This window comes from Lathyrus oleraceus, chromosome 5, assembly GCF_024323335.1.
Source record: "Lathyrus oleraceus cultivar Zhongwan6 chromosome 5, CAAS_Psat_ZW6_1.0, whole genome shotgun sequence".
Lineage (NCBI taxonomy): Eukaryota > Viridiplantae > Streptophyta > Magnoliopsida > Fabales > Fabaceae > Lathyrus > Lathyrus oleraceus.
The window spans coordinates 554,282,894-554,307,611 of record NC_066583.1 but is presented as its reverse complement, the minus strand read 5'-3'; the positions used below and the strand labels follow the sequence as shown (position 1 = coordinate 554,307,611).

At 41.1% G+C, this 24,718-nt stretch overlaps 2 protein-coding genes and 2 pseudogenes across 2 annotated transcripts; 2 read left to right on the top strand and 2 right to left on the bottom strand.

Annotated features, from left to right (window-relative positions):
• Positions 1-3,249: 3,249 nt before the first annotated feature.
• Positions 3,250-5,453, top strand: LOC127086334 (uncharacterized). The gene is made up of 3 exons (XM_051027091.1): positions 3,250-3,507; positions 3,664-3,758; positions 3,853-5,453. The coding sequence occupies exons 1-3, from the start codon at positions 3,268-3,270 to the stop codon at positions 3,956-3,958; spliced, it is 441 nt and encodes a 146-aa protein (XP_050883048.1). The 5' UTR covers positions 3,250-3,267; the 3' UTR covers positions 3,959-5,453.
• On the bottom strand, positions 4,506-6,905 carry LOC127082016 (uncharacterized; annotated as a pseudogene).
• A 10,322-nt stretch (positions 6,906-17,227) lies between these two features.
• Positions 17,228-18,189, top strand: LOC127086335 (uncharacterized). The gene is made up of 3 exons (XM_051027092.1): positions 17,228-17,485; positions 17,642-17,736; positions 17,831-18,189. The coding sequence occupies exons 1-3, from the start codon at positions 17,246-17,248 to the stop codon at positions 17,934-17,936; spliced, it is 441 nt and encodes a 146-aa protein (XP_050883049.1). The 5' UTR covers positions 17,228-17,245; the 3' UTR covers positions 17,937-18,189.
• Positions 18,190-18,906: 717 nt separating this feature from the next.
• LOC127082015 (uncharacterized) lies at positions 18,907-20,882 on the bottom strand (annotated as a pseudogene).
• Between the last annotated feature and the right edge of the window lie 3,836 nt (positions 20,883-24,718).

Genomic DNA, 24,718 nt, shown 5'->3' with positions numbered 1-24,718 from the left:
GGAAATCATAATACAACTCAACCTATGAACACACACTTTACCAGATCAGCCTCCAAGACCATACCACGTTTGAATGTGATTCAATACTGGCACAGCTGTCCCACACACAGGCCAATTGCCACCCTCCAAAGACAGGTACACACCATTCCTGTCATGAACAGTCCATCCACCTACTTCAAGGGACCATTCAGGGAAAGTACAGAACCTTTCACAGGTTCCAACATTAGTACTACCATAACTTCTTGCAAGATACCAGAAAGTATCACCCATGGATCTCATCCAGAGACAGAACAGGATGCCTGTTCTGATACCAATTGAAATTCTGGTGTAGTCAGAATTCAGATGTTATCCACCACGACATGACATCTGATCTAACATTGTAACTAATACAGCAAGATAGTTATTAGCCACTGTACTAATATGCACAGGTTCACAGATGTCACGACATCTCATTCTATGTCGCCCTAGAATGTAAGAACCCCTGGTTCTGTGCTTCAGGAAGAAAGACTCAACAGAAGTCAAACCTAGCACTCACTTCAGTTGTTTTCTTCCATAGTTATCAGCATGATGTCTTACTGTTGATTTGAACATCATCTGTTACAGCATTACAGGTTTACCTTATTTTATAACTGGCACAATTATAACATGCAAAAGGTAAATACACAAGTAATTGTTAACCCAGTTCAGTCCAACATGACCTACATCTGGGGGCTACCAAGCCAGGAAGAAGATCCACTATTAGTAGTATCAATTCAGAGTTAAACTCCCCCGTTTACAACTCATCACTTAATCCCTACTGTCGCAACCCGAAAAAATACGGAGGTGCGAAAAAACAACCGGCGAGAAAGAAAATGACAGAAGAGTCGCCACCGCGCGTTATTTATCCCAAAGGAGGGAAAGGAAACGCTCGAAGTAAACCTAGAGAAAGGAAAGGAAAAGACAAGGTCTCGCAACCAAATCTTGGGTTCGGGAGTCGATTATGCGAAGGGAAGGTATTAGCACCCCTACGCATCCGTAGTACTCTACGGGATCCACTCTTGTTGTTCTTGTCTAAAGGGTGTATGTTTATCTAATGTACTATTTACTAAAAGAAGGGGTCAAAGAAAATGACTCGCACAGATATCGCATCCATTGCATACGTATCTCATCTGAATATGAGAATCAGAGTCTTCGTAGCTCGGCTACCTATGGGTTAAAGAGGAGTGTGCTCGCTAAGACGTCGCGTCTTATGCCTACGTATCTCATCGGGAATGAGAATCAGAGCAAAACGTAGTTCAGCTACACTAACGGGAACAAAAGTCTCGATTGCAACTAGGGCAAGAGAAAGGGAATGTCTCGATCGCAACGAGGGCGAGAGAAAGGATCGCAACAAAGGCGAAAGCGAACAAGGATTAGTTGTTAGTCGTTAGTCAAACTCGGCAAGACATTGCGTCTTGTGCCTACGTATCTCATCTGAACATGAGAATCAGAGTTGCCGTAGTTCGGCTCACACACGCCAAACAAAACAAGACACCTACACACAAAAAGGTGGCAAACATGGAGCCCGACTGCCAATCACTGGACTTACATCAGCATCCGAACCCAACAAACCCACACTGGAACCCGAATGCCACTCGATGGACTTACATCAACTTCCAAGCACACAACAAGAACAACAAACAACAGATTGCCAAGGAGTCGGGAACTCGAGCCTAGCAATTGTCAAACAAACACACACAAAAAAGGAAAAAAGGTGGAAAAACAAAAAGGGTGAACACACAGACTAACAGGGAGTCGGGAACTCGAGCCTGATAGCTGTCAAGCACAACACACTCAAAAAAAGAAAAGGGTGAAAAAGAAAAAAAGGGTGCCCGGAGAGATCTCGCACGACCTCCTGCCTACGTACCTCATCTGGTATGAGGATCAGAGCAACGTAGTTCCCCTTGACAGGGGTTGCCATCTGAATATGGACTTAGAAAAGGAGGACACCAGTTGTGTCAAAAGAGAGTGGGCAATGTGTTCACATCCTAGCAGTAGGTGTCGCAGCTCGCTGAATCGAGTCTTAGGCAGTTACCTCTTTGCAATAGAACGGACTACATGCCACAGGATCGGAGACGCTCGGAAAAGTCTAGAAGTGGGGGAAGCTCTGCCCTAGTGTTGTCATGCAATATGTACTTAAGGGTTTAGGATTTACAAATGGGAATATCTACCTAAGGTTAGCATGCAAAAGGATATGGGAATCCTACCTATGTTATCATACAAAGGGTTCTACCTAATGGGTGCTACCTAATCGGAACAAGAATCGACGAATGGAGCAAGGAGAAGTGTTAGGGATAAGGGTAGATGGCGATGCATGAAGCAATCGACTTACAAGGTTGATGGCGATGCATAGAGCAATCGACTTACAAAAGGGTGGATGAATACGTGCTGGTTCTGTTAGGTTTTGAAAAATGATTACTCGACGTTGGATCGAGGTTTTGATCTTGTTTTGAAATGGTTATCGAGTGTTCATTTTAATTCTTGTATTAACAGGTGAATAAAGAATGAAAGAATAAATATTATACATTTCATGGGAGAGGGATACATTTGTTATGAATGGGGATTGTTCATGGCAATCAAACAAATAAGAATAAATGCCTCATACATCATACAAGTAGGCAATGGTTATTAATCAGACAGATAAGATATATAAACAAGTATATGATCAAGTCAAATAATCAAAGAATGAAATAATAAGACATTAAATAATGTATGAGTGTAGGTGCGAAGGAACCGACTCATTGTAAGGAAGCCCAAGAGTAAGCTATGTGAGGTCGATGGCGATGCTTAAAAAGCAATCGACTTACAAGGGTGTAAAAAATGGGCTCGATATTAAATCGAGAAAAATATGATTTTTATAAGTTTAAAAATGGTTTTGCATGCATGATGAACTTAATGGACAACAAATCTATGATAATGAAACTATGATAAATAATAAAGCATAAACATAACAAAGAAAATGTTAAAAGAAATAAAATACCAAAAGGAAATAAAATGCTAAAAGAAAAATACTAAAAAAAGCTACACACAAGTATTGAACCCACCCCACTCAAGAATATGCAGAATGCCCTTCTCCACCAAACCACTTATGATCATATGTTACTGAAATACTATGTTAAATATATAAACCGAGATAAAAAATAAAAAGATTTAAAATAATAAAAAAAACAAAATAAATATTTTTATGTTTTTTGTGTTAAAAGCAAATTAAATTAAATAATAAGAGAAAAATTAAAAGAAAAAAAGAAAATGATTCCTCGCCATCGTCCTCAACCTCGTGAACCCCCTCAAGCTCAGAGAAAATCTCTCCCTCTCAACGTAGCCGCTTGCGTCTCTCTCAATTTCACTCACACCCAAAACCCCTTAATCGCATCTCAGCAAAGTCTCTATCAACAAACACACGAAAATGATAAAAGGAAAAAAGGAAGAATTCTCACAAAGTGTCACGGCGGCGATGAAAGGCGTGAAGAAGTTGGCCTCCCAATCCAGGTATTCGATTTTGGGACTTTAGGGTTTCGGTTGAGATTTTCGCCTCCAAGTTTTTCTGTGAACAGTGGCCGCTCTTCAAAATCGCCTCCAGCTCTCTGTGTTCTCTAGGGTTTTTCTTTCTTACTGATTCCTCCCTTTTTATAATCCCATTGCTAGGGTTTGGATGAGCTCAAAAGAGTATGGAATTGGAAGTGCTTTCTTTTTGTGCTGCTCTGTTGTCTATCCCATTTTGGTGTTTGCTCTGAAAAAAGGTAACATGTACCTTGTACTTCTTCTGTGAAAATGTTTCATTTTGTTGCTTGTGAATTTTTACCATCTTACTGAGTTGTTGTGATTTTACTGCAGTGAATTAAAGGAGCATTGGTTTGATTTTTCTATCCAACTGTGGATATCTGCACTGAATTGCATTGGGATTTGCTTTGATTCCTTATCTGAACTGTTTGCCTTTTGATCATGGACTGAATGCTTGCCTTGAATAATTGCTGCATTACTTGGACTCTGCAGGACATCTAGTACTTCAATAGACGTGCTCAAAAATCTTCCCAAAGCTCCTGCTACCCTGCTTCCAAGGTGATTTTCAGCAATGCAAAGAGATCTCCATGGTGCATCAAGAAGATAATTAACTCCATCATGAGACAGGTCACAAGCTTTTGGTTTCAAAGAAGTCACACGGCGGCATGTTCCAGATGTTCCAGCAAAATATGGGGTTTTGGTCACATGGTTGTTAAGTATGCCAAAGCTTTTGGTGCTAATGTTACTGTAATTAGTACTTCACTTTAGATGGTATCCTTGATACAGTTTCTGCGAATCATCGAATTGTGCCTCTAATTGGATTACCGAAGTTTCACGGAAAACTTGTAATGGTTGGTGCACCAGATAAGCCTTTGGAGCTTCCTGTCTTTCCTTTACTTCAAGGCAGAAAGTTGGTTGCTGGAAGTGCGAAGGACTTGATTACCATTACATCCAGTCAGTTAGTCGGTGAGTCTAAAAGCTACAGATTATTGGGAAACATCCACGATTTGAACTTTTCTGAGGCGTTGAAGCTCGTAGAGGGCTTGAACTGCAGCAGAATCAAATGAGCTCTTCTTATCAGCTCTAGCTTCTCCTTTGCATTCTATATTACCATCATCTGGTATGCACCAACTTACTTTCGACACAAAACAGTTTGTTCCTTTGCTTCCTTCCAGGCCTTCGCACGATTGAAATTGACTTCTGTCCTCGTATTCTGTTGAATCAAATGAAGGCAATGGCCACTGCTTTTTCTTACACAATGCATATAGTAGGCTCCGGGGTCCTCCCTTGTTCATATTAATTGATAAAACTGGAACGGAACCACTACAATCGGAGGATTCACTGGAAGTCTCCTTGATATCAGAAGTAGATTCCTTTGCTGTTAAGTTAGATTTGTCCAATTTGGGCCTTTTATGTGCTACTGGCTTTATTTGTGGATTTTCTAGAAGCTTTTCTGGTTTGTGTATTACGACCAAATTCGGTTGTTCGACTGTTACTTTGAGAAGGTAACAGTATGCTTTCAGTGATACAATCAACTTCAACAGCTTCTTGTCCATCATTATTTGTCTGTCCAGGATTGTCTGCAGCACAAGTATCCTTGATGGAAACACGGTTACCCTTGGAAAGAAGATCTGGCACATCCTTTGGAGAGCTACTGGTGACTAAAACAGAAGAGGACTGGCCTGATTCGGGATAAGATGGTTTTCTAATGGTAGAGTTAGCAGTTCCATCTGCAGAACAATCCTTCAATATACAGAAATTATCCTCTATTTGCAATATGTCATTCTTCAATTCACTCAGTGGATCCGGCAGGGTAGGCTGACATAGTGAATCAACTACAGGTGAAGTCCTCGAGGTCCTATTAAAATCTGGTGAGGGTGATGACTGTACACGTGAATTATCAGTGATTTCTTTATCAACAGTGGCTCTTATCTTTTTCTTTGGAAGAGTGGCTTCCAGATCAATACCCTTCAACAATTTAGAACAAAGTTCAAAATTTGATGCACAATCACTCTCACTGTAAAGCAATCCTACTGATCTCATCCGGTCTTCCATGCTAATTACACCAGTCTCACTTTCGACAACACCATCATCTATTTCCATGGAATCAGTGCCACTTGTAAGCAAATCGTCCTTTACATCCTTGCCCAAAGTGACTTGAAATGATTTATCTTTCTCGTGAGAATCAAAAACTTTAGGAATTGGAAGCAAGGCATCCTCAGCATTAGCACGATCTAGTGCAGTTACTCTTTGTACATCTGTCCTCTTCTTAGATTTGACTATAGATTGACTTATTGGAAGAAGAACGCCATCACGAGAGACACTCAACTTCACGTCTGTACCGGAGTGCAATAGAATATTTTGAAAAGATGGTTTTACAAGCATTCCAGAAACAAGAAAAAACTGCCCAGAGGCCGGCTTCTGGATGCTTTGTAACTTTGCTGCATATATTGCAGGGAGTGCGCCTTTGTAATTTTTGGTGGACATATCTTCCAATGATAATGATATTTTTGTGGGTTTTGCATTTCGTAGTTCCTCAATACTATTTCCAAACCATAAATAACAAACACCAACTTCTGATATGGCTAAAACACATAACACAGCCTCATCATCTTCTCCTTTATCAATGCACCTGCTATCAAGAAAAACAGCAGGGTGCTCCATTGCAAGAACACAACTGACAGACTGCTTTTTAGCGCCATCTAGTTTCCAAACAGCAACATATCTTTCAGCAGCGGCAGTCGAAAGGATATACTTGCCATCTTCGGTGAAGACCATACACCGAACAGATCCAGGATGACCAGAGAATTTTTCAATCTTTTTTATTAGAACAGTTAAAAATCTTCAACTGTGCTGCTGCAGTAGCTAATTTCTTGCCATCCGGAGAGACTGATATAGAAGTTACTGCCTTCGAAGAAGCTTTAAACTTCTCCAGCAGGTTTCCTGTCGTGAAATCTATTGCGCATATCATTCCGTCCGCACCTGAAGTATAAAAGGTTGATCCATTTGCCAAAGACGAAATGGCCCTGACACCTCCAGGATGACAATCATTAATTTTCCAAGACAATTGACCAGCAGAAACATCAAGTGCTAGAACATCACCACTACCAGTTCCAAGAGCAGTAGCAGAATATGCAGAATATAACCAAGCAGCTAGCACAGGACAACATCTACTATGCTGAAGCTTATCATAAGAATCACCACCATGTTTATTGGACTTGATACTGCATGCGTTTTTTTTTTATTCTGTTGAAGTGATCATCTGACAGAGATAAATGACATCTTGCAATATCAGCTTGTTCAGGGAAAGCAAGGATAGTTCCCTGTGAAGATGAATTTGTTGCGACAGTTTGAACCATTGCTGCATCTGGTATAGGAAGGGACATAATAGAGCAAGGAATTATGAAGAAAATGAACAAGATCTTGCTGAAGCATTTTGTCAGTAACATGGTGTGCAAGTGAAGTGAATGAGAATGTGGATGATGTGTTGGAAAAGAAGGGTCAGGCCAAGTTGGATAGTCAAGAGCAAGTGAGGGTTGACTTTGGTCAAAGTTGACCAAAAAGTCAACCGTTGACCAAAGTCAACAAATGGTCAAAAATGCATTTTTTTTGTATTTTCTTTGTAAATAAAAAATGAATTATTGGTTAGGGTGAAATTTTGGGTTTGTGGATTTTGGGTTGACTTTGGTCAAAGTTGACCAAAAAGTCAACTGTTGACCAAAGTCAACAATTGGTCAAAGTGTCAATTTTTGTGTATTTTTTTGTGTAAAATCAAATGTGATGGTTTAAAATGGATGAAATGGGTTGGAATGGTTTGAAAAAATGATTGGAGATTGTTTTCACAATTGGCTTGAATGTTTGACTCTTGAGAAGAAAATAACTTGACTGATAATGTGTATGAACAAAACCATGAAATAAGACCATAAGGTTAGGGTTTTGGCATAGTATCCATGAACCAATAACATGAATGGCAAGTGGCTGGAAACACAAGAAACTTGGTTGTCAGATGACCTAGACCATAGATGTATCCACAATCACAACACCATGACTTTGGATCAAAACCAATCCTCATATAAAACCAAAGTTAGGTTGGGCCAAGCATGCCAAACAAAACTAAAAAAATTCAGGAGCAAAATCGGGGTATGACAGTTGCCCCTATTTAAGCGTCTTCAACTAGAGAATATGAAGCAGGACGTTCTTCATATGATCATAGTGGGAGATGGTTAAATACTAAGAAGACCCGGATTTTGATCATGAATCCCTATGAAACAATGCCTTTCAGCATCGTCAAAGAAGCAATCTCAAAAGAAGAATCCGTCTGATACGGTGAAAATCGACCTGAGTACCGAAACAGCAAGTTGACCTGGATACCAAAATAAATGGTAACACAGGAATACCCATGGCCTGAACGCCGCATATTAGTCTGAACACTAAGCAATGGAATATGAGAGTATCAATGTTGGTCTGATCGCCGGAAATCTAGTCTGAACACCACTTTGATTTAGATATCGAGAAAATTGGCTTGAATGCCACATCGGTCTGGATACTGCCTCGGTCTGAACACCGGAAAACTGGTCTGAACACCACAAGTTCTTCGTCCTGACTGTTGAGAACTTCTTCGATCTGAAATCGGAAACTGGCCTGAACGCCACATCGGTCTGGATACCGCCTCGGTCTGAACACCGGAATGTTGGTCTGAATACCATAAGTTCTTCGTCCTGATTGTTGAGAACTTCTTCGATCTGGAATCGGAAACTGGCCTGAACGCCACATCGGTCTGGATACCGCCTCGGTCTGAACACCGGAATGCTGGTCTGAATACCATAAGTTCTTCGTCCTGATTGTTGAGAACTTCTTCGATCTGGAATCGGAAACTGGCCTGAACGCCACATCGGTCTGGATACCGCCTCGGTCTGAACACCGGAAAACTGGTCTGAATACCATAAGTTCTTCGTCCTGATTGTTGAGAACTTCTTCGATCTGAAATCGGAAACTGGCCTGAACGCCACATCGGTCTGGATACCGCCTCGGTCTGAACACCGGAATGCTGGTCTGAATACCATAAGTTCTTCGTCCTGACTGTTGAGAACTTCTTCGATCTGGAATCGGAAACTGGCCTGAACGCCACATCGGTCTGGATACCGCCTCGGTCTGAACACCGGAAAACTGGTCTGAATACCATAAGTTCTTCGTCCTGATTGTTGAGAACTTCTTCGATCTGAAATCGGAAACTGGCCTGAACGCCACATCGGTCTGGATACCGCCTCGGTCTGAACACCGGAAAATTCTTCAAGTCTATCAGCATTGGCGAAGATAACAAAACAGTGATACGTGAGCCGGCACGCATGCCAAAGATGACCAATCAAAAGAGGATAAAGTTGCTGACTTGGAGCAAATACCCAAAAGAAAGGGGAAGACCCACTGGGGATAATACTGCTTGATCAGGGCAAGTATCCAAAGGGGACAAGACTATTAATACGACAAAGAGGGGATTACATCTACCGGTTAGTAGGCAGAAAACCACGGAAAAGTAACCAGTCATCGATAGGATGAGCACACAGGGTTAACTCCACCAAGGGGATGAAAGTGGGATTTTACAGCTACCAGTTAATAGGTAGAAAACCACAAAGATAGGACTTACAACTACCGGTTCGTAGGTAGAAGCCAACAAATTCCGCTGAGGATAAGATGAATGAGTGCCGATTAGTGAGCGACTATTCATTTATGCCCCAGGGAAGCACGGGCGACAGCCAACAGGAAGCCAGTTTAGGATCGATCCAAAAAGGCAGACTGAATCAGGACTCATCCTAATGAGGAAAGAACTCAATAGGGAAAACCCATCCCATTAGGGAGGGAACGGAAACAACCGTCATCCACGAGGATGTAACTCAGTGGGGAGCGCAGAAGGAAATGGTAGACACTTTCTGCTTAAGGGGTCGACTCTATATGGAGAGATCAGACATGCCCACATATGCTAGGGGAATTGAACCAAGCTTGCAAAATGATGCCAACTTCGGGGAGTAACACTGCTGGGGATACCCACTCAACTAAGGAGTCACTTGCTGGGAAAACACCAACTTCTCAACCATGCTGATGAACCCAATTCTGAAGCCGATCCAATGGCGCGATGCTAAACTCTTTCCAACAACCCAATCTCGGCTGGTCACCACGGCCTAGGGCTAATGGACATGTTTGCAATGTTGATGCATGAGTTTTTTTTTGTTTTACACAATGCCCCATGATCATGGAAATGCTATGCACTAGTGATGCAAAATGCTATGCCTATCTAAATGATGAATGTATAAACACACGTCTCCTCCAGAGACAAACACCGGGGAACTCCAGGAACTGTGCTGAGGATCTTATAATCACGTCAACTTCCACCCTGCTGGGGAAAGACAAACCTTGCTGAGGATGCACTCCATCGAACCCGAACTGCTTGGAGATTACCCTACTAGGGGAGGCAACCCATTCTTATCTCTACTGGGGATGATTTTCTCCGAACCCGATCCGCTTGGGGATCTCACTGAGGGAAAACCATCAACACAAACCCTACTGGGAAGGCAGTAACCTTCAGGCTCGCTGAGGAGACACTGATCTCAAATCTGTTAGGGAGGATCTACTGGAGAGATCTGTATCAACAAATAGCAGGAGACAACCATCAACAGATACACGGCAACAGCTGCATCATGAGTATCTGAATGCTATGATTATGCATGTATGCATGATACCTAAAAATGTATGATGAATGCTGACAAACAGACGTGCTCAACACACAGGTCCGGGAATCAACCATCCGGTACCACTCTTCCGGAGGGAAAACCAAAGTCACCAGAGAGCCGAGAAAATCCACTAGAGATTGGGATATCAGGGAGCAACACCATCCTGTTGGGGAGGAAGGCCACCAGAGGTTTCCGGAGGGATCGTCAGTCATAACCGGAGAAAAGAGTTCAACATACTGGCGGACGCGCCACAACAACTCGTGCTGGAAATCAGAGATACTCAGAAGCAACCAGATCTCTGATGAAGATAGATAGGCCTTAATAAAGCTCCTCATGCTAACAACTCCGCTGGGGATCTATCTGAGGACATGATGGAGTACTGGATGTCAATCCACCAAATACTGAATCTTCCAAGAATAGCACCCATGCTGGGGGAGGGAGGAAGACTGCTCTGCTGGAGAGAGGAAAGTTGAAGTCTTCAATAAATGCTCTGCCTAGGACTGCCCCACAAAAAGCGTCCAAACAGCAAACTTGCTAGGGATGCCCCACAATAGGGCTCAAACAGCACTCTACTGGGGATGCCCCACTATAGGTGCTAATAGGGACTTGGAAGAAAAAAACTGCACTGCCGGGGACATGAAGATGAACAACTTCAACCAACACTACACTGGGCAGTCTCGCTGAGGAGAAACCATGAGAGGTTCTACAGGGAAAAGATACAGTCATGCTCGATATACGAACAATTGTCTTACCTGTTGGTAATCATACCGCCCTTGGGAGAGCACTGTGGGTCTCCTAAGTATCCTTCCATCATTGTGAATATTCACTTAGTTTGAGAACAATTTTGAAAAATTTATTTATTTTGAAAAACAATGATACTTTATCAATTAAAACATGCAAAACGTTTGTTGAGTTGAAACAAATAAGAGTGCAAATAATTGGATAAAAGCTCAAATTGATGTGATGGAATGGTAGTCTGCAAAGGGCGAGACTCCATAGATCTGTACAAGTTTGAAATCGGTGATGTATATTGGAGAGGGCTACATTGAACATAATGACCCTTTCTCTACCATTCTGAATTTCGATGTATTCGGAACTTCGGTCGACGACGCATCGAGAATCCCTGACGGATGACAGATATAGAGCACAGTCTTGTCAAGATGCAGTTACTTGCCAAATCCCTAATTTTTGCCTAGATTGCCCCAGTGTGAGGTGCTCAATCTAGCGGGATGCAAATTCTTTTTTTTCAATGTCTCTAACTTTTGCCTGGATCGCCCTTTCGGGTTTTCAATCCACCGAGACGCTCCTTTTTGCCTAAGTCGCCCTTTGGGGTGTTCGACTTAGCGAGCTGTTTTGCTTTTTTTTTTAAGCGAAGTATTTCTTGACTGCATTGGGATTCGTAGGACGAGTGAACTTCTTCATCCATTGTTGTAAGTGTCAAAGCACCGCCTGAAAAGGCTCTCTTGACAACATATGTACATTCATAGCTTGGAGTTCACTTGCCCCTGGAATCGGGCACGGAAGACAAGACTTTCTTGAGCATAGGGTCCCTCGGAACACACGAGGCTTGACCTTCATATAGCGTGCTTTCGTCACTCTCCGCTGATATAACTGACCATGACACATGGCAGTTAATCTCTTCTTTTCGATCGAATTCAACATCAGTCAACTTGGGACTTTGAGGGTGCTATTTTTTTTCTTTTGTTTCTTTCTTTCTTTTTTTTATATTCTGATTTCTTTTGATTTTGCACCCTCTTCTTTCTTTGTATTTTCTTTTTTCTTTTTCTTTTATGCCCCAGTTGGCTGTTCTGCTGATTCTCGAGATACAGCTGAGTGATCTTCTTTTCTTGCTCAAGAAGTCGGAAAATCTCGTCAGGAATCCCTTCAACATCATCTTCTTCCGCTTCGAATACAGGGAATTCACAATTGGGAGATGACGTCAGATCATTGTGTTCAATGGGTTTAAGAAATAACCTGCATAATGATTTTGATATGAAAATCTTTTTGGAAATCAAACAAGACAATCGTTATGCAGATGAAAAGATTGTTTTTATTCCTGTTTTTAGGGTTTTTTGTGATCACCAATTTCATGTAAAAGCGAAAAAAGGAAAACAATTGGAAAAAACAAATGTTTAACATGCATTTATTTGAATGAAAATATCATTGCACAAAATGTTGCCAACAATGCCATCACTTCTCCTTTTGGCATGGGAGAAGGGTTTTTAAACAAAGTGATTATTACTCTGACTTCTGAACAAATGTAGGAACACCCACAGTGACCCATTTGTGATAGATCCCACCAGGGATAACAACTGTCAGTATCCTTTGCATCAGCAACTTCTGCTTTTGAATCAAACCTCTTCGTTGAAGACCTCAGAAGAACAACCATCGCCAACCCGGGACTTACCGTCTTCAAGCTTGATTAACACGGGGACCTAAGTCTTCAAAGCTCAGAATCCCTAACCCCACAAGGTCTTGAACCTTCATCTTCAGCTGGAAACAACTATCCACATCATGACCAGGAGCACCCGAATGATACACACAATGCTGTTCAGGCCTATACCACCACCGAGGGTTGACGGGTATAGCCGGCGGGTCTCTGGGAGTAATCAAGTTCCGCTCTATCAAAAAGGGATACAGCTCTGCATAGGACATAGGGATCGGATAAAAAATGATCTTCTTCCTCTCATTACTCGTACTGGCTTGATTACCATTGGGAGGCCGGTAAGCCTGCTGCTGAGGACGATGTTGTTGATGCTGATATTGCTGAGTTGGTCTTCTCTGTTGTTGTTGAGTTTGAGTGGCTGGAATAGTCACAGCAGCAACTTGCCGATACTGTCCTTTGTTCACACTCCTCCGACGGTGCACAACGTTTGTTTCACCCTCTCCCTTTCTGGGTGCCCCAGAGGATGGCTTTTTAGAACTTGAAGGATTTGAAGAGCCAGGATGGCGAACCGGAGCAAGAGTTGCTCTGACATTAACAGTCTCTGTAGCAAGGGGCTGTCCACTGATTATAATATCCCTCAAATCTTCACCCACGACATAGTTGTTGACGGGAATAGTGACAACAGTAATTTGATCATTGACAAGGACCCCCTCTGGTGAAGCACGACTGGGTGGCAGAATCACAGCTTCCTGTCTCTGGGCTAAGGCACGCAACTCCTCTTGCCCCTGAACAACCCCTTGCATCATGGTCATGAACTGAGCCATGTCCTGTCTTTGGGCTAAGGCACGCAGCTCCTCTTGCCCCTGAACAACTCCTTGCATCATGGTCATGATCTGGGCCATGTTTGCCCTCATCTCAGCCAACTCATCTTGGACTTGATCCATACTCCTCTGATGATTCAATCTGGTTGCGGTGCGGACGATGATCAACAATCCCGTCTCAGTCAAAACCCAGAGTGAGAAGTCCCTCCCAAGCATGTCTGCAATGCAAGGATGATATGTGCATGATATGCATATGATGCGGATGCTATTTTATCATGAATGATCCTGAAAAGGATATGCACATGCGAGTTAACTTTTTTTCATGCATTATTATTTTTTTGGAAAATAAACATGCTATGATGCAAAGGATGGAGCCAAGACTGGCAGGTTGTGCATCTCGGCACACAGGATCCGAAGCTTCGGCTTGAACTCTGATCACAACCATCTGAAACCCAAAGTCAATCTGATCAACTGGCATCTGAACCCACGTCTGGAGAACTGAGTCACCATCTGAGTGAGCACCCACAGATTCAGCCCTGGGATCCGAAATAAACGGAACCCGCTGATAAACCACGGACAGAACTCCGGCGCCCCAGAAATAAACGTCCATAAATTTGGCTGAACCAAAGTCACCATCACAGCACCACTGGCAGAAACCGTATCTGTAGAGATCAAACCCTCCCCTCACAGGTAAGTTCTAAGAACAGAAGTTAGTCAGCTTCAGCCCTTCAGTCGAGAATAATACGTTTACCACTGAAGGTTTGGCATTATTACGGGATAAAAGACCTCTGCTGACTCCCCTCAACAGGATATCCTAAAGCAAGTTCCCAGTCTCGGGGTCCTCGGATTGAGCAGCGAGAATGCGCCCACCAGAGCTAACATAAACGCGTCTCGGAGGAGAGGCCTCGACTGAGTTCTCGGGAAATGGTCACCAGAGTCGACAATTTCTAGAGGAACATCATGTCGTTACGGAACATCCGTAGGACATAATATATCCAAGAGAAACCTCGTCTGGGTGTGGTTCTTCACGAACGACTTAACGTAGCAACATGCCACGCAAGCCTCATGAACATCCACTCTAAAATCTGTGCACACTCAAGCCTGGGTAGTGGGCTTATCTCTCATAGAACAGTCCCAACCCAACAAACAAACAACCCACAGATCCCACAGATACAACAAACATATGTACATGAATGCAATAAGGTAAAGCAGGTAAATGCTGAAAATAAATAACTGTACAAAAGAATAAACACCCAACAAACAAGAAACCTACAAAAGCTAGGAGGGACTCGCTTAGGGAAACCGGGTCCCCAGCAGAGTCGCCAGCTGTCGCAACCCGAAAAAATACGGAGGTGCGAAAAAACAACCGGCGAGAAAGAAAATGACAGAAGAGTCGCCACCGCGCGTTATTTATCCCAAAGGAGGGAAAGGAAACGCTCGAAGTAAACCTAGAGAAAGGAAAGGAAAAGACAAGGTCTCGCAACCAAATCTTGGGTTCGGGAGTCGATTATGCGAAGGGAAGGTATTAGCACCCCTACGCATCCGTAGTACTCTACGGGATCCACTCTTGTTGTTCTTGTCTAAAGGGTGTATGTTTATCTAATGTACTATTTACTAAAAGAAGGGGTCAAAGAAAATGACTCGCACAGATATCGCATCCATTGCATACGTATCTCATCTGAATATGAGAATCAGAGTCTTCGTAGCTCGGCTACCTATGGGTTAAAGAGGAGTGTGCTCGCTAAGACGTCGCGTCTTATGCCTACGTATCTCATCGGGAATGAGAATCAGAGCAAAACGTAGTTCAGCTACACTAACGGGAACAAAAGTCTCGATTGCAACTAGGGCAAGAGAAAGGGAATGTCTCGATCGCAACGAGGGCGAGAGAAAGGATCGCAACAAAGGCGAAAGCGAACAAGGATTAGTTGTTAGTCGTTAGTCAAACTCGGCAAGACATTGCGTCTTGTGCCTACGTATCTCATCTGAACATGAGAATCAGAGTTGCCGTAGTTCGGCTCACACACGCCAAACAAAACAAGACACCTACACACAAAAAGGTGGCAAACATGGAGCCCGACTGCCAATCACTGGACTTACATCAGCATCCGAACCCAACAAACCCACACTGGAACCCGAATGCCACTCGATGGACTTACATCAACTTCCAAGCACACAACAAGAACAACAAACAACAGATTGCCAAGGAGTCGGGAACTCGAGCCTAGCAATTGTCAAACAAACACACACAAAAAAGGAAAAAAGGTGGAAAAACAAAAAGGGTGAACACACAGACTAACAGGGAGTCGGGAACTCGAGCCTGATAGCTGTCAAGCACAACACACTCAAAAAAAGAAAAGGGTGAAAAAGAAAAAAAGGGTGCCCGGAGAGATCTCGCACGACCTCCTGCCTACGTACCTCATCTGGTATGAGGATCAGAGCAACGTAGTTCCCCTTGACAGGGGTTGCCATCTGAATATGGACTTAGAAAAGGAGGACACCAGTTGTGTCAAAAGAGAGTGGGCAATGTGTTCACATCCTAGCAGTAGGTGTCGCAGCTCGCTGAATCGAGTCTTAGGCAGTTACCTCTTTGCAATAGAACGGACTACATGCCACAGGATCGGAGACGCTCGGAAAAGTCTAGAAGTGGGGGAAGCTCTGCCCTAGTGTTGTCATGCAATATGTACTTAAGGGTTTAGGATTTACAAATGGGAATATCTACCTAAGGTTAGCATGCAAAAGGATATGGGAATCCTACCTATGTTATCATACAAAGGGTTCTACCTAATGGGTGCTACCTAATCGGAACAAGAATCGACGAATGGAGCAAGGAGAAGTGTTAGGGATAAGGGTAGATGGCGATGCATGAAGCAATCGACTTACAAGGTTGATGGCGATGCATAGAGCAATCGACTTACAAAAGGGTGGATGAATACGTGCTGGTTCTGTTAGGTTTTGAAAAATGATTACTCGACGTTGGATCGAGGTTTTGATCTTGTTTTGAAATGGTTATCGAGTGTTCATTTTAATTCTTGTATTAACAGGTGAATAAAGAATGAAAGAATAAATATTATACATTTCATGGGAGAGAGATACATTTGTTATGAATGGGGATTGTTCATGGCAATCAAACAAATAAGAATAAATGCCTCATACATCATACAAGTAGGCAATGGTTATTAATCAGACAGATAAGATATATAAACAAGTATATGATCAAGTCAAATAATCAAAGAATGAAATAATAAGACATTAAATAATGTATGAGTGTAGGTGCGAAGGAACCGACTCATTGTAAGGAAGCCCAAGAGTAAGCTATGTGAGGTCGATGGCGATGCTTAAAAAGCAATCGACTTACAAGGGTGTAAAAAATGGGCTCGATATTAAATCGAGAAAAATATGATTTTTATAAGTTTAAAAATGGTTTTGCATGCATGATGAACTTAATGGACAACAAATCTATGATAATGAAACTATGATAAATAATAAAGCATAAACATAACAAAGAAAATGTTAAAAGAAATAAAATACCAAAAGGAAATAAAATGCTAAAAGAAAAATACTAAAAAAAGCTACACACAAGTATTGAACCCACCCCACTCAAGAATATGCAGAATGCCCTTCTCCACCAAACCACTTATGATCATATGTTACTGAAATACTATGTTAAATATATAAACCGAGATAAAAAATAAAAAGATTTAAAATAATAAAAAAAACAAAATAAATATTTTTATGTTTTTTGTGTTAAAAGCAAATTAAATTAAATAATAAGAGAAAAATTAAAAGAAAAAAAGAAAATGATTCCTCGCCATCGTCCTCAACCTCGTGAACCCCCTCAAGCTCAGAGAAAATCTCTCCCTCTCAACGTAGCCGCTTGCGTCTCTCTCAATTTCACTCACACCCAAAACCCCTTAATCGCATCTCAGCAAAGTCTCTATCAACAAACACACGAAAATGATAAAAGGAAAAAAGGAAGAATTCTCACAAAGTGTCACGGCGGCGATGAAAGGCGTGAAGAAGTTGGCCTCCCAATCCAGGTATTCGATTTTGGGACTTTAGGGTTTCGGTTGAGATTTTCGCCTCCAAGTTTTTCTGTGAACAGTGGCCGCTCTTCAAAATCGCCTCCAGCTCTCTGTGTTCTCTAGGGTTTTTCTTTCTTACTGATTCCTCCCTTTTTATAATCCCATTGCTAGGGTTTGGATGAGCTCAAAAGAGTATGGAATTGGAAGTGCTTTCTTTTTGTGCTGCTCTGTTGTCTATCCCATTTTGGTGTTTGCTCTGAAAAAAGGTAACATGTACCTTGTACTTCTTCTGTGAAAATGTTTCATTTTGTTGCTTGTGAATTTTTACCATCTTACTGAGTTGTTGTGATTTTACTGCAGTGAATTAAAGGAGCATTGGTTTGATTTTTCTATCCAACTGTGGATATCTGCACTGAATTGCATTGGGATTTGCTTTGATTCCTTATCTGAACTGTTTGCCTTTTGATCATGGACTGAATGCTTGCCTTGAATAATTGCTGCATTACTTGGACTCTGCAGGACATCTAGTACTTCAATAGACGTGCTCAAAAATCTTCCCAAAGCTCCTGCTACCCTGCTTCCAAGGTGATTTTCAGCAATGCAAAGAGATCTCCATGGTGCATCAAGAAGATAATTAACTCCATCATGAGACAGGTCACAAGCTTTTGGTTTCAAAGAAGTCACACGGCGGCATGTTCCAGATGTTCCAGCAAAATATGGGGTTTGGTCACATGGTTGTTAAGTATGCCAAAGCTTTTGGTGCTAATGTTACTGTAATTAGTACTTCACTTTAGATGGTATCCTTGATACAGTTTCTGCGAATCATCGAATTGTGCCTCTAATTGGATTACCGAAGTTTCACGGAAAACTTGTAATGGTTGGTGCACCAGATAAGCCTTTGGAGCTTCCTGTCTTTCCTTTACTTCAAGGCAGAAAGTTGGTTGCTGGAAGTGCGAAGGACTTGATTACCATTACATCCAGTCAGTTAGTCGGTGAGTCTAAAAGCTACAGATTATTGGGAAACATCCACGATTTGAACTTTTCTGAGGCGTTGAAGCTCGTAGAGGGCTTGAACTGCAGCAGAATCAAATGAGCTCTTCTTATCAGCTCTAGCTTCTCCTTTGCATTCTATATTACCATCATCTGGTATGCACCAACTTACTTTCGACACAAAACAGTTTGTTCCTTTGCTTCCTTCCAGGCCTTCGCACGATTGAAATTGACTTCTGTCCTCGTATTCTGTTGAATCAAATGAAGGCAATGGCCACTGCTTTTTCTTACACAATGCATATAGTAGGCTCCGGGGTCCTCCCTTGTTCATATTAATTGATAAAACTGGAACGGAACCACTACAATCGGAGGATTCACTGGAAGTCTCCTTGATATCAGAAGTAGATTCCTTTGCTGTTAAGTTAGATTTGTCCAATTTGGGCCTTTTATGTGCTACTGGCTTTATTTGTGGATTTTCTAGAAGCTTTTCTGGTTTGTGTATTACGACCAAATTCGGTTGTTCGACTGTTACTTTGAGAAGGTAACAGTATGCTTTCAGTGATACAATCAACTTCAACAGCTTCTTGTCCATCATTATTTGTCTGTCCAGGATTGTCTGCAGCACAAGTATCCTTGATGGAAACACGGTTACCCTTGGAAAGAAGATCTGGCACATCCTTTGGAGAGCTACTGGTGACTAAAACAGAAGAGGACTGGCCTGATTCGGGATAAGATGGTTTTCTAATGGTAGAGTTAGCAGTTCCATCTGCAGAACAATCCTTCAATATACAGAAATTATCCTCTATTTGCAATATGTCATTCTTCAATTCACTCAGTGGATCCGGCAGGGTAGGCTGACATAGTGAATCAACTACAGGTGAAGTCCTCGAGGTCCTATTAAAATCTGGTGAGGGTGATGACTGTACACGTGAATTATCAGTGATTTCTTTATCAACAGTGGCTCTTATCTTTTTCTTTGGAAGAGTGGCTTCCAGATCAATACCCTTCAACAATTTAGAACAAAGTTCAAAATTTGATGCACAATCACTCTCACTGTAAAGCAATCCTACTGATCTCATCCGGTCTTCCATGCTAATTACACCAGTCTCACTTTCGACAACACCATCATCTATTTCCATGGAATCAGTGCCACTTGTAAGCAAATCGTCCTTTACATCCTTGCCCAAAGTGACTTGAAATGATTTATCTTTCTCGTGAGAATCAAAAACTTTAGGAATTGGAAGCAAGGCATCCTCAGCATTAGCACGATCTAGTGCAGTTACTCTTTGTACATCTGTCCTCTTCTTAGATTTGACTATAGATTGACTTATTGGAAGAAGAACGCCATCACGAGAGACACTCAACTTCACGTCTGTACCGGAGTGCAATAGAATATTTTGAAAAGATGGTTTTACAAGCATTCCAGAAACAAGAAAAAACTGCCCAGAGGCCGGCTTCTGGATGCTTTGTAACTTTGCTGCATATATTGCAGGGAGTGCGCCTTTGTAATTTTTGGTGGACATATCTTCCAATGATAATGATATTTTTGTGGGTTTTGCATTTCGTAGTTCCTCAATACTATTTCCAAACCATAAATAACAAACACCAACTTCTGATATGGCTAAAACACATAACACAGCCTCATCATCTTCTCCTTTATCAATGCACCTGCTATCAAGAAAAACAGCAGGGTGCTCCATTGCAAGAACACAACTGACAGACTGCTTTTTAGCGCCATCTAGTTTCCAAACAGCAACATATCTTTCAGCAGCGGCAGTCGAAAGGATATACTTGCCATCTTCGGTGAAGACCATACACCGAACAGATCCAGGATGACCAGAGAATTTTTCAATCTTTTTTATTAGAACAGTTAAAAATCTTCAACTGTGCTGCTGCAGTAGCTAATTTCTTGCCATCCGGAGAGACTGATATAGAAGTTACTGCCTTCGAAGAAGCTTTAAACTTCTCCAGCAGGTTTCCTGTCGTGAAATCTATTGCGCATATCATTCCGTCCGCACCTGAAGTATAAAAGGTTGATCCATTTGCCAAAGACGAAATGGCCCTGACACCTCCAGGATGACAATCATTAATTTTCCAAGACAATTGACCAGCAGAAACATCAAGTGCTAGAACATCACCACTACCAGTTCCAAGAGCAGTAGCAGAATATGCAGAATATAACCAAGCAGCTAGCACAGGACAACATCTACTATGCTGAAGCTTATCATAAGAATCACCACCATGTTTATTGGACTTGATACTGCATGCGTTTTTTTTTTATTCTGTTGAAGTGATCATCTGACAGAGATAAATGACATCTTGCAATATCAGCTTGTTCAGGGAAAGCAAGGATAGTTCCCTGTGAAGATGAATTTGTTGCGACAGTTTGAACCATTGCTGCATCTGGTATAGGAAGGGACATAATAGAGCAAGGAATTATGAAGAAAATGAACAAGATCTTGCTGAAGCATTTTGTCAGTAACATGGTGTGCAAGTGAAGTGAATGAGAATGTGGATGATGTGTTGGAAAAGAAGGGTCAGGCCAAGTTGGATAGTCAAGAGCAAGTGAGGGTTGACTTTGGTCAAAGTTGACCAAAAAGTCAACCGTTGACCAAAGTCAACAAATGGTCAAAAATGCATTTTTTTTGTATTTTCTTTGTAAATAAAAAATGAATTATTGGTTAGGGTGAAATTTTGCGTTTGTGGATTTTGGGTTGACTTTGGTCAAAGTTGACCAAAAAGTCAACTGTTGACCAAAGTCAACAATTGGTCAAAGTGTCAATTTTTGTGTATTTTTTTGTGTAAAATCAAATGTGATGGTTTAAAATGGATGAAATGGGTTGGAATGGTTTGAAAAAATGATTGGAGATTGTTTTCACAATTGGCTTGAATGTTTGACTCTTGAGAAGAAAATAACTTGACTGATAATGTGTATGAACAAAACCATGAAATAAGACCATAAGGTTAGGGTTTTGGCATAGTATCCATGAACCAATAACATGAATGGCAAGTGGCTGGAAACACAAGAAACTTGGTTGTCAGATGACCTAGACCATAGATGTATCCACAATCACAACACCATGACTTTGGATCAAAACCAATCCTCATATAAAACCAAAGTTAGGTTGGGCCAAGCATGCCAAACAAAACTAAAAAAATTCAGGAGCAAAATCGGGGTATGACACCTACCCAATGCAATCTATACCTAGGAACTCCTAGATAGAAACCTCCAGTTTCCATTCCTATCACTACAAATACAATGTAATGTGCAAACACCTTGAACTTGCTTCACAGCTTCATTCAAGAACATAATCACTCTTGCCTACAGGCTTTGAGTGACAAACACTCTCAGGTTTACCACTGAGAGACACATGGTAACCTTCCCACAGATTGGGAGGTTTACCTTACACACACCCCTAAAAATTCATTCTAAGAGGCTTACAAAGACTAGATTACAATCAACTATTTATAACCTAATCACCCAAGTGGATTTGGGCCTTCAGAAATCGCAGCAAACTTCTCCTTTGCTGTTACAACATCAGCAGAAACTTTCTGCTACAAACAAGGTCTTCAATCTTTTAGTTCCTAAAATATCTCCAAATTTAGTTCCTAAAATATCTCCATATTTAGTTCCTAAAATATCTCCACATTTAGTTCCTAAAATATCTCAAGACCTCCACAAATAATGCCACATAGGATTCTAACTAATTTCCACATATTAGTGTGCTAACAAATAGGCTATTTGTTAGGTTCCTTAATTGTAGCTTGGTTGTTGGTTTCCTGGATTTTCTCTAAGCTGTTGACTTCCTGAAGAATAGCCCAAGAAAAAGCTGAAACAGAAAACTGCACAACCTACAATTTAGCATATGCTGTCAGGCATGAATGTCACGACATTCAGCTTGACATCAAGGTCCATATGCTGAGTCTGTTTTTCCAGAAAACAGACTGTACAATTTTGCTGACCTGTACAGGATCAAAATGACCATACTACAGTAACAGCTTACATTAATAAATGTCAAAGTGTCCAACTTAACATTTACACATTTGGCCTTAAGTTAGTTCTGTTATTCTCTTGAAGAACAAACTAAGTTACATGCTGAAGTATAGCAGAACACCACTCTGCCTAATCTTCAGTAGCTGCTGTCAATGATGAATGTCACAACATCCAGTTTGACATTCAGTCAGTAGGCCTTATGCCAGGTCTGGTTCTTCCTTGATAACCAGACTGCAAATGCATACTAAGTTCTAACAGAACTTCTGTTCCTTAGTATCTGTTGACAGGTATGAATGTCACAGCATTCAATAATCCTGTGTTAGCTAGTCCTGCAGTAACTACAATGTAGTCACATATACATGTCATGACATCAGTCAAGACATTAGTGTTTTACCATATAATGCAGCCAATTAAACACCTACACTATGCTCCATGGTTAATGCATTGTACACGTTGTAATCACAATGAACGCTTAAGATTAAAACATTTGAATCAGATCAGATGGTCTGGGCTTCGCCAACGCACCACCGGAACCCTAACTCCGATCATCTTCTCTGGTGATCACCACCGGTCTGGTTCAAGCTCAACTTCATGAGAAATGGAAAATGAATACACTAATTTGAAGAAAAAAATGCTCACGGGCACGAATTTGACCTCCATTTATTCCAATTCCAAGTATATTGAAAGATATATTGATTTGAAATTTGAGGTTCATGATCTGAGTTGCTTCAATTTGACCTCAAAGCAACTCAATCTTGTTGCCTACATTGGTAGGACTTCAACAAACCAACAGTCACAAAGAATAGTAGAGAATTGAGAGAGAATCGAAGAGATGAAGTTTCTGAAATTTCACCTTCGAGTTGCTTCAAATTCACTTGATCTTGATTTGGATTTGCTTGATTCCTCTTCCTCTTGCTTGCAGTGATCAATTGAGATGAAAGGGGCAATGAATTCTTGGAGTTTGAATTTCAAAACAGAAGGTGAAATTCAAACTCGATTTCAATTGAAATCTTCAATAATTCTATGGAATGAAGGGTATGGATTGTTCTGGCAAAGCTTGGGCAAGGTGTTGATGAAGTTTTGAGCTCATAGCACTTGTATTTATAGCCAAATCAAATGCTCTTTGCACACTTCCATTGGAAATCCAAAAATAGTAATTTGTATCATGAGCTTGCATGGGCGTGTACAAATCCCAAAGAATGATTGGAAAAGGTCCAAAATCGTGCACAAGTCATGCTGAAAGCAATGCATTAAGCCATGCAATGTTGACATGAATTTGATCATGAGAATCTTCCAAATGATACCATGCATTACACCCATGCGCAAGTCCTTCAATATTTATCCAAATGAGATGATTTTGGACTTTTTAGAAAGGTGAGATTAAAGTAACAACTTTTATGTTGAACACTTTTCCAGTTAAGGCTTGGATCATGATGAATCTTGAGGTGGAAGTTTGGAAAATCAAACATAAATGAAAATTTTCTAAGTACCAAGTCAATGTTCACTTCTTCCACCTTGAATAACTTTTTGTTATGGACTTCAATTGGAAAAACTTCCTTCATCAAAGTTGTATCTCTTTCAAACTTATTCAATTTGATCACAAATTTTACCTCATTTGGAGTTGGAATGAAGGAGTTATTCATTTTATAAGTTGAGAAAATCACTTGTTCAATGATAATGGCCCAAAATGACCTATAACATTTCCTCTTGGCACATACATCTGCAAGTTGAATTTGAACTTTTTCCAAACATAAAAGTTGAATAGGACATCTTGAATTTGATCATGTAACTTTAATGGCTTTCATATCATAAAAAATGAGAAATTTATGGTCTTTGGAAGTTGACCTCCTAACTAGGGTTCAAACAAAATGACCTATAAACTTTCACCATAAAAAATGACTTTCCAAGCAAAACTAGATCTTGACTTGAACATGAAAGTTGTTTGTAATGTCATTGTGAGTAACATTTATTTTGGAATCATTTTCATATGACAAAAATTGTAGGAGATAGGGTCCAGGGAACCCCCAGTTTTGACCAGTTGACTTTCTCTGGTCAACCACCATGAACCAACTTGCTAGCTTGACATCCTCTTGATTTTTGGGACTCATGGAGGATCATATATGTTTAAGATGATGTAATATGAATCATCCATTGAAATATTTGATCAATTGTTGAAGAAGTCACACAAGATACCCAAATGAATTAGGGTTTCCAAGGCAAACAAACTTCAAACTCTTGATAATTTCTTAATCAAAATGATATGT

Coding starts and splice junctions, on each gene's coding strand:
- LOC127086334 (XM_051027091.1), top strand. CDS start 3,268: ATGATTCCTCGCCATCGTCCTCAACCTCGTGAACCCCCTCAAGCTCAG. Junction 3,508..3,663: donor AAGTTGGCCTCCCAATCCAG/GTATTCGATTTT, acceptor TCCCATTGCTAG/GGTTTGGATGAGCTCAAAAG. Junction 3,759..3,852: donor GGTGTTTGCTCTGAAAAAAG/GTAACATGTACC, acceptor ATTTTACTGCAG/TGAATTAAAGGAGCATTGGT.
- LOC127086335 (XM_051027092.1), top strand. CDS start 17,246: ATGATTCCTCGCCATCGTCCTCAACCTCGTGAACCCCCTCAAGCTCAG. Junction 17,486..17,641: donor AAGTTGGCCTCCCAATCCAG/GTATTCGATTTT, acceptor TCCCATTGCTAG/GGTTTGGATGAGCTCAAAAG. Junction 17,737..17,830: donor GGTGTTTGCTCTGAAAAAAG/GTAACATGTACC, acceptor ATTTTACTGCAG/TGAATTAAAGGAGCATTGGT.